We start from the raw sequence: 13426 nt of genomic DNA, 5'->3' as shown, positions 1-13426 counted from the left end.
AATTGCCTGCTAGTAAAGGCAGAAATTACTTCATTCCCATTACCTGTGATTACTGATCTACAGCATCTAGGCTGATAACAGGAGTGCTAGAGAGACATCCAAATCAGATGATAATACTTAAACATTTCTGTTGGAAGAGTCTATTTTCCTTTCTCCAAAGAGAGAGATGGCTTTGAAGTCATTTGATCTGGGCAATACTGACAATAAAAACTACTAGTCAGCTACAAATACAGGTTCCAGCAGAGATAATGTTCAAAAAGGTAGGATAAACTATAGTGATTTTATGGTATTTTGAATCAAAACAATCTACCGTTTCTGGAAAAGGAGGGAGGACTTCAGACTTATAGAAGAAAATAGCATTCCCTGTCTGATGTCTCTGAGCAAAGTGAAAGCTGATTTTTCCCAAATTGGTCAATGAATGAAAGGATAATGCACAGTGCAGCAGCAAATGCACTTCTCTATCACCAGCAGCCATGCCAAGCATGAGACAATAGTTTTCTCTTAGCCCTCATTACAGTCATTTCTCCTCTGTGTAACTTTTTCTTTGTGTCATCCTTAAAAATGACTAATCCTGTCCTGGTTTTTGTTCAAACAGGACCAATTCTCCTTTCAGTACTTCTTTTCAGTTAAGTTTATTCTAAGTAACTGCACTTTCTGAAGCCGGCTACATGATTTGCAGACAGTGTCTGCTTCCAGAACCAATAATGCCTAATGTTTACAGTTTCACTGAGCTAATGCTAGAAAGGTTATGCAGAAAAGGCCCAAATTAAACTACTTTCCATAGAAACCAAGGTGACTGATGGATCTCTTACATTCCACAAGTGAAGGGTTATAAAAAGGTTGTACCTGCAGGAGAAGTGGACAGAACAGGTGATGAAAAATTAACTAATGAACTATTCCATCCTGTACTATATAACTATCTACCTATCTATATACATATACATAAAACATCATACTCAGTTTAAAGCTGAGGCATCATGAAGGTCCTGGTCTTTTCTTTCATGCCTGGTGTCCATGAAACGTTCTGCCTGTTCTCCTGACTACAGTCCTAATCCATGCATTCCCGAATCTGGTTCCCATTTGATGCTAAATCCAGTCTGGGACTTCCTGGCACCTGCCCTCCAGCATCAGCTGGATCATTATTGGGGGATGGCAATATTGGTTTTGTATTTATTTCTACTATTATTATTATCACCACTACTACTACTACTAATAGTATGAATGTTTATAACACTATTTTTCATTGTTATTGTTTTGCTAAAGCTGTGGGGCTTTTTGTTTTGCTTTTACCCATAAGTCTCTCTCCCTTTTCTCCTTCCCTTTCCCTGGTGGGGAGGATAGGGGTTAATAGAGAGCATCTGTCACCTATTGATCTGCCAGCCCAGCCTTAAATGGTGACAAAGCCTTGATAATGCATGATTATGGAGAGCTTTAATTAGCAGGCTGGTAGGTATTCCATGAACAACACCCCTATCATTTTCATCATGTATTAAATGGCATTAATTGCAGTAATGTATGTATATGCTAGAGGTCTTCATCACTATTGCACTTATCCCAGAGCTAGAAGGCATTAACCCTTTGTGAGGAGCCTCACACCCCTAAAGTGCATTGAGATGGCCAAGATCAGCTTATGGCAGAGGTCAGCTGGTGGAGACTGACCAGCTAATGTAAAGAATGCTACAATGCTGCTGTCTGCAGCAACAGGGGCTTGAACTCCAGGATGCAGAAAATCTTTGCCAGTTCTGTGTGTTTACGCAAAAGTCTCAGTGACTTCAAGGATTTTTTATGAGAGTGAAGGCGCCGTAACCAAATGTGCTGCAGAGTATCAGAGTACAGGTTACACTGAAACAGAAATGGTTGCACATCCTTTTCTTCCCCTATGAACAACCTCATTGGGACTCAAGTTTTAATAGCGCTGGAAGGTTACAGTAGGGAGCGAGGAAAAGAGGCATTGAAGACAAGGTGCACCTATTTAAAATGGAAATATCAAAACACTGCAAAACTGACTGCAGTGGTTATCATTGATTAGGCTTCATCCTTCAAAGGAGAACGAGCTATCACCTAAAAACAGGCTTTAGTGTTTTACTGGCTCCATGTCATTCAGTCTTGCACCTTACGTGCTTGAGTCCCACTAAAGAAACTGGAATAATTTGCTTTCCACAGCCCAAACTCGTAATTTCTTACCTTTTTCTCTATGCAATTGAATTTTATATCTCATTCCAGATGAGAAAACCCTCAATTAAATTTATGTAGAAAGTAGCAAAACCCTTCCATCCAGATCTTCTTTCTGTTTATCTTAGAGGGAATCAGTGGCAGTGCCTGTGCTGGTTTATGAGAGAAGACAGAAGTGTAAGCTTATATTTTATGATGAAAATGACAGAAGGAGTGACCTTGCTCCAGCACATACTGCTTTTTCGGCAGTGTCTAGAAGAGATAATCTAACAGCAGTCTGCAAAGCGTCATGTTTCCTCATATCCTGCTACAGTAATTTAATCATGAGCACATAAAATTAGATGAAAAATAAGGTAACTAGCCTTCTGGGACTGAGTGATTGCAATAAATGTTGCCTCCTGACAGTAGGCATTACATTGTCCTCTTGAAAGAGAGGTTACCTTTTATTATAGCATACTTCTCTCACTTCAGTCTGTGCCAGGTAGCACTGCTATTAAGGATAGTCTGCAGGACAGCAATAAGTCCTTTAAGACAATTATATGCTGCTTCCAAAGTGCCAAAGCACTGAGCAGAAAACTACCAGTCTTGACCTTTGGGGTCAAATGAGCAATGCCAGACCTCTTTTCGTTTCTTTTTAAAAGATACATATTTTCCCTTTCTGTTGCTTTTCATTTAAGTATCACAGAGTACTTCAGAAGCATCAGTTGCTTAATCAAATCTTAGAAACCTTGCCAGCCATTTCGGAGAGGTTCAGTTGAGCCACAGTTGTGCCTGTGTCTCTAAACTCAGTGAAGTTTGCAACTTAAGGTCATAAAGAAAGATAACAAAAGGGATAAAGTGAAACTGAGGAATAGTGGGGGTTAGTCTCTAAGTGCTGTTACAGAAATTGTTTTCAAGTCACAAATATTTTCCCATGCATTTGTCTTGTGGGCAGCTGAGAAAACACATTTTTTTTAAATACTGGCTTGATCACCGCAAAATCATTTATGATCTACCTTTGAAGATACATATGGGTCTGACATAAAGTGATACACCAGCTACTGCTACAAACACACACTTCTGTAAGCAGCCACAGAGTATGCAGCAAGACCTGAGCTCTGAGTGCTTTTGTACAATGCAGATGGAGATGAAAGCACCAAACAGCCATAGGAGCTGTCTGCCGCTGTCTGGTCGTTAACATTGACTCCAACTGTGATTTTTTTTTTGGAGAATCCGAGGTGGAAACCCCTGGCAGAAACCCTTAGGTAGCAGATGTTGTAAGAAAAAAGTTTGCCCCCTCTGGTGGGCTGCTGCTGATCTACCTTCTTGATCAACTGAAGAATAAGCAGGACTCTTTGATATATCCTCATTCAAGCAGCTTTTCCATCTCTGTGTTATTTGTCTAGATGAATAAATAGTATTTCCTGCTAATCAGAAAGATACTAGTGTCTGACTGCTTATGAGCAATAAAATACCCTGAGAAAGTGAGGCAAGGCCAAGCTCCAGCTAAGCAGCCTGAGGAGATGTGGAAAAAGGAGCTCTCCTGTTAGTGGATCCAAGTGATTCCCCATCAAACCACAACACCTCTAACCTCGTTGGATGACCAAAGTCTGATGGGTTAACTTCTATACAGAAGTCTGCATTTCAGCCAGAACCAGATGTTTTCACTGATTTGACTCACATCATCTGTAACAGGAACCAAAGGGTTGAGCAGCTTCAGTCATAACAGTGGGTGATTGCTGTGCATGCATTGCATGTGGAATTTAGGAAAATTAAACAAAATTAAATTACACAGGATTAAATGCTATGGACTTATGTATTTAGTCCTATCAGAGCGGTAGAAAGCTGACTATTACCATTCTCCTCCTGAAATGTCCTCTATCCTTAGCTTTCTGGATACTCTGAGGCATTTTCAACACAGGAAATCTCTCTTGGACCTGTAGATTACTCCAGGTTAAAGTAAATTCATGATGAATGAGGAGTGAAACACAAGATATCCTGTACTTACATTGTCAAGTAGGTATCTTTCTGGAAACTGCCTTTTCTTGGCATCTCTCTCTTTCATTTTAACTTACTTTGAATCCTCCTGTTCACAGTCCTGGTACAAGTTGATGCATTTGGAACTCAATCTCAGTCACCCACAGCTAATCTCACCTCACTGGTTTATCTCTCACAAACTTTCTGATGTCTTATGTCCTCTAGGTTTTGCTGTTACGGTAACTTAAGGATGCTTGGAGTAGCTAAAGGAACGTAACTCTATCTTTAATAGATATGCACAGAAAAATGATGCACACAACTGCTTTATAGTTAAAAATAAAAATACACAGAAGAAAAAAATAAATGTTAAGAGTGATGCTTTAAAAGCAAGGTGACCCAGATATTTATGGCCAGTCTTGCAAGCTGCCCACAAGTACACAGGATATCTAAAGATATCAATGCTGGCTTTAAATCCTAAGGCTCAACAACTGGAATAACGAAATCCAACATACCTTCACATGTCAGTAGGAAGTATTGCAGATTGTGACTGAAGGATGCACTGAAATAAGTACAGTTTTCGATCAGATCACAAGACAGACACCGCCTGTTGAAGTTTCCATTTGTGCTTGCGCTGAAAAAGTTAATACAAGTCCATGAAGGTCATTGAACAAATGTTATCTGGAAGGAAAATTACTTGAGCCTTACTGCACTGTAGAACAAGAACATAAATATAATGTGTCCAATACTAGTAAGAGACAAAGCATTTCCATTTGGTTGAGTTTAAATAGCAGTAATGGTGTGTTGGTTTTTTTTTTCCTGAATGCAGGATATATAAAAGGATATTGATGTCTTTTTTTGCAAGGTCAGGTGGTTATGAAGGAAGGTATAGTCCTTAAAAGAAAATGATGGTTGCAGTTCCACAAGAGGAAGTCATAATTTGGTGAATGAAGGCATGAAACAATGGAGCAGTATTTCTGCACCTAGTTATATTATAACAGACAATAAAGAGCTGTAATTGCTTTCTGTAAGTTTCTTACTGGTTGCCTCACTGGTCTGATTTGCTGGCAGCTGCCTCAGAGACCAAAGCCCTTTTTGGGGATTTAAATAGTTGCTCTTATAACATCCAAGTAAAAAGGAGAGATTGTAATTAGTGATCTGTTTTTGAAGAATGTAATGTGGCCTTTCACACACTCAGAGTGCTTTGTAACAATCTACTATATGTTGAAGAATGAATCACAGATTATTAGCAAATATTAACAAAAATAATTTTGCATTGCTATAGCATTTTCTTCAAGAATACTAAACAATAGATCTTTTCACTATTACTGTAAAGCAGATGACTGTTTTTTGTTACCATTTCAAGGTAGAAAGACATGTTTAGGGCCACAGAGACTGAACTGAATAGCTCTTGGGTTCTTGTTGAGGCTCAGACCGTGTCTCTAAAGTAAATCCTGTTTAAAGCTACTAAATCAAACACAAAAATGAAAAAAAAAAAACAAAAGATCTACATCTGACACAAGCTGTCAGAGCTCTGGTGGAGTTCAGTCAATGAGCATATGTCAAGGTTGCTGCTGATCTGACACTCTTGGACTGGGACAAGAGACAGTCAAACTACCCAGATCAGGAAATCAAATGCCTGAAGTGAGGCCAAGATCACTGTGTAATCCAAGTAAGGTCAAGGACGTTGACATTTTAGGTCTCTCTTTCCCTGTTGCCTGCGTGGGGAGGTGAGGTTAATGAGGCACCAGGGTGAGCCGTGCCAAGAAGCAGTTTGGGTCATGCCAGCAGCTCTTGAGCAGCTATGTCTGGGCTCAGCTTTTAAAATAAGATTTTCATCCCATTGCGATAGAAAGGAATGGTCAATATAATTTTGATTTGTTTTTTTCTCCTTCAAGAAAATAAACACTGAGTTGAGCTACTCTCAAAAAATGGTGGAGTGCAGCGAACAGGCATAGAAGTCTTGAAAGGGAAAAAATGATTCAATTACAGGTAATTTAGTTCACTCTAGTTTCCTTCCCACTGAGGAAAAAAAGTATGACCATGTTAGAGAAGGAAAATGTACTGACTGCCCCTTATCAACTGATACTATCACCAGTTCTGCCCTTTGTTGCAAATGCTGAGATGACAGGAGGGTGATTGAGAGGGAAAATAGGACAAATGGAATAATGATTCCAAAATGATTGTTTAAAAGCTTGGGTTTCCTTCTCTGTGTAATCTGCTCCCACAATACTTTGCAGTAGCTACACTCCCAAGAGATTACAAAAAAACAGTCTTTTACTCATCATACAGTTAGAGAGGATACTTAAAGTCATCTAGAATTGCAGAAGAAAATTTGCAAACATAACATATGGTTATTTCTTTTCAATTTTGTGAAGAGGTGATGTGCTATCACATTTCCACGAACTCCTATTTAGAAGTATAAAACCAGATAATACCATTAGTTTCTATAGTTCTGAATTCTTTCAAGTGTTAAGCAGTAGTTTTGGACAGTTTTATGACAGTTTACCATTCTTAAGACCAATTGAAAATTTGCAATAAAATGAGAAAATTGCTAAAACCCCCCACATTTCCAAAAGTCAAGCATTTTGCTTACTATTGTTTTGCTCTTCTATCTACTCCAGTGACAAATTGCAAGATCTTTCAATGCCATGAAAGACAAACACATATGAAACTGTTTCTATTGCAATTACTTATGTAATGGTTTGTGTAAGATTGAAAAAAAACAGGAAATTCTGTATGCAAAGTTAGTAAAGCACATACCTGTATAGATGACGCCTCCTTGGCAAATCTTCTGTGCTGTGGAAATAACTGGGGAAGAAAAAAATTGAAAGGCAATTGCATCATTAGAAAGTTGTTCACAAGTATCTCATACTACAGCATCTGCATTCATATGGCCATTTTCCTGATCTTGTAAAGGCAAGGAAAGTTTAAATGAGGTAGAAAAACACACAGAGGGACACAGCACTGCAGAGGCTCGAGCAAGTACATCATAGGCAGTACTGCAGTTAAAACAGAGTGGAAATGTTTTGTTCTAGACTGGTCATGTCAGCAGATCAAAAAGGATCAAGTGATTAAGTGAAAGACATTCGTATTTTTACTTCAAGATTTATGGCTCAGAATTTCCTTTAAACACATTTTTCTTTTTTCTTTTTTTTTCTCTAGAACCAGTTTTTACTTCTCTGGCCACTTTTTATTCTATCTATCTATCTATCTATCTATCTACCTACCTACCCACCTACCTACCTACCTACCTATCATCTTTTATTCTATCTGTGTGAAACCCACTGAAATGTCCTCTTTGAAAAAGGGAGTTGGACTTCCAGGGAAGACAGAGTATGAAGTTGAAGAATACTTCTTTGCCCTTGTTTTCTGCTGAGACTGCAGTGAACTCCTTTTCTGGCTAAACAGCGAAAGCCCTGTGGTGTGGGGACAGCTTCTGGAAGACAACAGGGATGTTCTCCTGGAGGTGACCAAAGCTCAGTCCAATGTGCAGGGTCCAGACTGATACCCCAGATACATTTCATGGCAATAATGACAGACCAGAGGAGCAAATGTAGCATCCATGGGCTGAATAACACCTCGGACAGGTTGTTCAGCCCTGCCAATCCGCTTCCAAAAAGCTGCACTTGCTGAGATGTACATGTGGATTGCACAAATTGTACGTGGTGCTTTCTGCTTGACTGGCCAGTTAAAACGCAAATAAGACTTCAGTGCCAGTTTGCTACTTAGCTTTGCCAAGTGTTAAGGACCCTTATATCATACCGAAGTTGCTTGTACTTGGGGGCATTCAAAGCCTGAAGGATCAGTGTGGTCTTGATAACCATTCAAAGTTTATCATATTCCAGAAACTTTTTACTCAGTTGTTCAGTGATCTTAAGAAAATGAGAGGTGAGAGCCTTGTATCCACCTGAAACTTCGTCTGGAAAGGAATTGATATGGTATTTGATTCCAGAAAGCCTTCCAAATATTTTCTTACATAATTTCTTGAAATGTATTTGAAAAAGTAAACATATAAAGAAGTTATTTTACAAGGATAAGGGCAAGTGTGAAGAAGGTAGTTTTTTTTGGTTTTGTCTTTTTTGTTGTTGTTGTTGTTGTTTTTGGGTTTTTTGTGTGTGTGTTTTTTTTTTTTTTGTATTCTAACTAAATACTTTTTTTCTAATGCATTGATATTTTTGCAGGTCAATAAAGGATTCTTTTTAAAATTGACTATCTTTAAAATTGACCCTCAGAAGCTGCAGCAGGATAAATCATTCTCCTACACAAACATATGTAACAGTCAGTGGAAGAATTTTGAACAGAGAAAATCAAAATAACACAAGATATATGTAATGGTGTGAGAGGTTAAGCCTAAATGGAGCCAGCTTCTCCTGCTCTCTTATCTCCATCTCCTTATGTTCGTGCATTTCAGACACATACACAACACCATTGTTACTAACCCTATAGTCCAGGGCCAAACAAAGGAGACTGATTTGTCAGACCAAAGTTTACTTACATTTTATGCCTCTTTTCATCATATGCCAGTATCTTTGTGACATCCCAGTCACCAGATGTAATAGATTGTAAGGTGTCGCCGCTACTATTGGGCTGCCAAAAGAAAAGATAATTAGATTTCTTTATTCTTAAAATAAGTTATTTGAGCAGAGCTCCTCTTCTGAAAAAGGGAGCTCTTTTGACTCCATTCCTTATTAAAAAGAAACCATCCATCTGCAATTTCCACCCCTCCCCCTGCTATTTCTGTGAATTTTCAGGCATAGAAATAATAGGGAGTGAGAATTATCTTAACCATAACTCCACTGAAGATAATGGGATGAATTCAGCACAGAACAGCTTCAAACCCCTTCCTTTAATCCAGCGTGCCAATGGGCTTCTGATTAATACCTTATGGCAGTGCAGGGATTTACTTATTTATGTACATCTAAGAAGGTATTAAAAAAACAAACCAAAGCAATGGTATTGTTTGGAAAGAGACAGTCAGTTGACCTTCTCAGTTGGAAATTCATGTCATCTAATGCACAATAAAGCATCACTAACGGTTTTCTTTTATGCATAAGACCCACATTCTGCATTTGCACCTTCCAAACTCACTGATACAAGAAGAGATACTACTTTTTATTGCTTTCTGCTTCAGGTGACACCCAAAGCAGTGGCAATGAGTGAGTTACCTGTGATGATGACATGGCAATGTGGTAGAACTTCCCGCGTCCTCCCTGGGGAATGGCTCGGACAAAGAAAAACTTCCGACCGTCCTTGGAAAAAATTGGTTCTTCATTCTGTAAGGGGCAAATTTAAAACTTGTATTATCATTAATTTATTGTATTAAAATTGATCATCACTGCAAAACCCAGTGAAATACGGAGAGGTCTTTAACAGCAACCTGAGCAAACAAAAGGCCACTGAAAACTGAAGAAAGTTTCGAAGTTTATTGCTTCTTGCTCTTGGGAAAGCAGACAGCCTTCATCTGTGGAAGACAGGGACACAGAGATCAAGGAGAGCTCCTTGTCTAGAAAGTCAACTCCCATTTGCAAAGCAAAAAGTACACATAGGCAGTTGACTGTTTGGGGCAGTTGGAATAAAGCCTTTAGAAATGGTCTGAATCTCTCTGGCACAAGCATGACAAACCCTGTTTACTCTGCAGGAAGAACTGATCTATTCCTGTCCTTGAGGAAACACCACTAGCAGCAACTAACTGTTGTATTTTCCTGCTCTCTTACACATGCTTATTTCACTGAATTATTTACGAAGGGGAGGATATCTTGCAAACTCTCTTCAACACAGAGCTCCCCAGTGAACATGATGATTGACTTTTATTGAGTGACTAGAACTTTCAACCAGAGACAGAAGAGACACAGTAGAAGAATATCAAACATCACATATGGCAAGCCAGTATTTCCTGGAAGGGTCTTTGTCTTCTTTTTGTACAGGAACCCCAAGGCACACTGGAAGTCTCCACTGCAGGAGGTGGTTGAACAGCAGATTACAAGGGAAAGCAGAAGGATGGTCCATATGTTGTGACACAGTAGCACTGTACCAAGGGAACTGGTTAGATGAAGCTTCTCTACTCTGAATCTTGAATGGTTGCGACTAAAACAAGAGCTGAACTTCTGCTGAATGTGTCCTGTGATATCAGGCTGTTCTGGGACTGGCTGAACCCTGCCTTCCCCAGCCCAGCTTCATTGATCCTTCTTCTTCAAGGGCCATCAACAGGAAAGCTGTTGCTCAGCATCTTCTAGGTCCTCCTTTGGTTCACTGTTACTCAAACACCTTGGCTTTCTGTTTGGCATGTGTCCAGACACCACACTGAACCAGAAAGAACTTGGTTGTACCAAGAGACTTGTGGATAATGCAAACACCTACAGCAAAGAAATACACATTTTTATTTCGCATAAGCTAACATATTGTTCTTGCTGTATGCTTTCCTCCCAGTCCTTTACTGATTAATCCTTTTCCACTACTTAACAGATTTATCAACAGTGTTAAGTGTTGAAACTGTTTGTTTTTCCTTTTATTTTCCCCTGTTCATGTTTTCAGTATATTTTAAAATATTCCCATTTACAGCTTGTTGCAGCTCTATGAAATAATGGTTTCATTTGTTTCTGACATTGTTCTGGAACCTGAAACATGAAACTACATTATTTCCATATGTCTTTCATGACAGGAGAAACCTCATTGAAAAACAACTGTGATAACTTGGGCAAGCCTTCTGCTCGACAGATTTTCCTTTACTGAGGTAAATAGCAATGAGTTCACCCTATACTTCTATATCTGTGCCTACTGCATTATACATTCCAGCAATACGTCTCTGCCAGTGAGAGCAGACGTTGTGCAGATTAGTTTGAGGTTCATTCAGAGTTACAGGGGAAGGAGGTAGATGGCACGGATGACAGATCTGAAACTTTAGCACTCGGCTGATGTTATGAGAGAGCCTGTTCGCATGTTCCTGTTGTTGGAAAGAAAATGCATTAATACAACCAGAACTTTGTTTAGGATCTTGACAGAGATGGTCACTTATCCCAGATAGCAACTGAGGGATGTCAGGCTGAAAGGCTTTTGGTACAGGATTTTATAATGTATGGAGCTACACTGGACACATAATTAAAACATTCTCTATGTGATACAGTTAGAGCATTTGGTTGACTATTATTGACTGAGTCCCAGAACACTAGAACAGAAGAGCCCTCCTTGAAAATAATAAGACATCAGGGAAATATCCTAATACTTTGAGTGCCACAGGGTCATAGTTCTGATAAACACATAGGCGTGACATGAATCCTTTTAACCCTCTGCATTTTGGCAAACACTTTGCTGAAATTCAACAAACTGTTGAAAATGTACATCAGCTTTACTGTGACAATGAAGTCACCTCCTCTTCTGGGCACAGGGACAAGATCTCTTTCCATCCCCTGTCACACTCAGCCCATGGGGCAATGCTGAGCTTCACCCTCCATCCCTGTCCCCATGTTCATCTGTGCTTGGGTACATCACACCAAAGGCCACCTCTGAAGCCAGGGCACCTGCACCAAAATACAGGGTCATCAGCTAGAGAGAGGAGGAGATCGTGCTTCTGGGTACTGATCCCCTCCACTGGATGAAATCAGGACTTTTCATTTAAACATCAAAGAATCTGTTTGTAGCCAGAAGCTGCTTTGTTAGCTCTGGCAGAAGAATTTGAGTATTTGGATTATGACACTCTGGGTCTTATTTCTGCTGTATCCTTTGTCTTAGGGCAACATTAGGTTTATTATGTGGTTGTTACGTGACAGAAGGGCTTTACAGGGTGAAAAAGTCAGTCTTGTAAGTTTCTCTGAACTCTGTTTTTATTTTAAAAATCTATGTTCATACCACCTATTAAGTATGTGTAAGAACCATTATAATTTGCCAGGATTAAGGCAAGAGAGTTGTAAAAGAAAAATGGTGTGAGGTTTTCAGCATCTCAACTTTTGACAGAGAAAAAGTCTGCAGTTTCGAACTGAGGTGATCTGAACCATGAGGGAAATAGGAAGACTGGAAACAGAAATGCAGCCCAAAGGAACTGTTGTCAGGGGAGGCCAGCCAGCCCACGCAGGCAATTTTGGAGGTTACATGTCACTAAACAATTTTGTGGTAACCTCCTGGTCTTGCCAACATCAATGTCAAAGCCTACAGCCTCTGGTGGTGTTGAAATTACACCCTGGTTTATAATTAAATTTGTTCAGGCCATATTAACAACTGAATAAATAAATGAATTAAAATGTCAGTAAAGTTTATCCTCAGAAGGTGTTCAGAAATTGTCTTATTTCTCCCTTGCTGACTCATTGTCTGTTTATGGCCATCAATGGCACTATTAGAAAATGGCTTCTTCACAAAAATTGAAACAAAATTGTTTACAGCTATAGTTGCTGTTTCAAAGAATTTTTATATTTAAGCAAAAGTATGAGTAAAATTCATGGCTTTTATGCTGAGAAGTACACAAGCAAATACATAAATAAAAGCAGTGAAAACTTTCAAAGTCCCTAGGCAGCTTTGGTGAACCTCTGCCTGTTCTTGTTTGTGTAAAAGGTTTGAAAACACTGGCCATATCATCTGACAAGGAGTGTCAGATACTTTCTAGCAAAACCTGTGCAGACACTGGAGATTTATCATTGTATTTTGGGTAATATATCCTATTTTTCAGCTACACAGATAGTGACAGCAGTGTTTGCCTGTGTTGGAGAGAGGCTCTCCAAAGATTTTGAACTTGAATAAAATTCACTCATGAAGAGAACACAAGATCATTTACTATGACCCTCCATACACAGGAGGGTCATGGAATTACCAAACTACGACAACAACAACAACAAAATTCAAATTAATGGGTTGTATGCTCTATCTCAGATCTCTATCTCAGATCGTCTATTTCAGACGACTGAAAAAAGTCAACCCTGTCATCCTTGGAGACTCCTTCATGTTCCTAGTACCTTCTGATCCTGATGTTTTTCTCTCCTTGTCTCTTGCTCACAGCATACTACGAAGTTTGCCCCTTTTCCAGGAACACCAAATGCACTTAAATCCCCAAGAAAAAGGTAAAGCTCCTGTATGCTTTTCAAACCAGGTGTATGGAGTACTCTGAATGAGTATTTTAAAGAATGATGTAAGCAGTTAGATTCCTTGGTCTTACTGATTAAAATTTGGGGGACTTCTCAAGAGCGAATCTCGTCAATGGTGTATACAGAGCAAGCTGGCTGGCCAGGCAATGGGTGTCTTCTTCAGGGTGGGCTGGATCATGTTTGAGGTCCATTGACTGTGTGACCACACTGCTCACTACACTGGCTATCTACAG

At 39.4% G+C, this 13426-nt stretch overlaps 1 protein-coding gene across 6 annotated transcripts in view; it reads right to left on the bottom strand.

Annotated features, from left to right (window-relative positions):
* Positions 1–13426, bottom strand: part of DPP6 (dipeptidyl peptidase like 6) — a 558611-nt gene that overhangs the window by 34374 nt on the left and 510811 nt on the right. For all 6 annotated transcript variants that reach the window (XM_065050444.1, XM_021285572.2, XM_065050443.1 and 3 more), the window contains exons 13-16: positions 9294–9401; positions 8624–8715; positions 6889–6936; positions 4641–4759 (exon numbers count right to left, since the gene is read on the bottom strand). In XM_065050444.1, the coding sequence (XP_064906516.1) occupies positions 4641–4759; positions 6889–6936; positions 8624–8715; positions 9294–9401 (367 nt within the window). The remainder of the gene's footprint in view (positions 1–4640; positions 4760–6888; positions 6937–8623; positions 8716–9293; positions 9402–13426) is intronic.

Source organism: Columba livia, chromosome 2, assembly GCF_036013475.1.
Source record: "Columba livia isolate bColLiv1 breed racing homer chromosome 2, bColLiv1.pat.W.v2, whole genome shotgun sequence".
In the NCBI taxonomy this organism is placed as follows: Eukaryota; Metazoa; Chordata; class Aves; order Columbiformes; family Columbidae; genus Columba; species Columba livia.
Note: the sequence above shows the minus strand (reverse complement) of the source record. Positions and strands in the feature narration are given on the sequence as shown.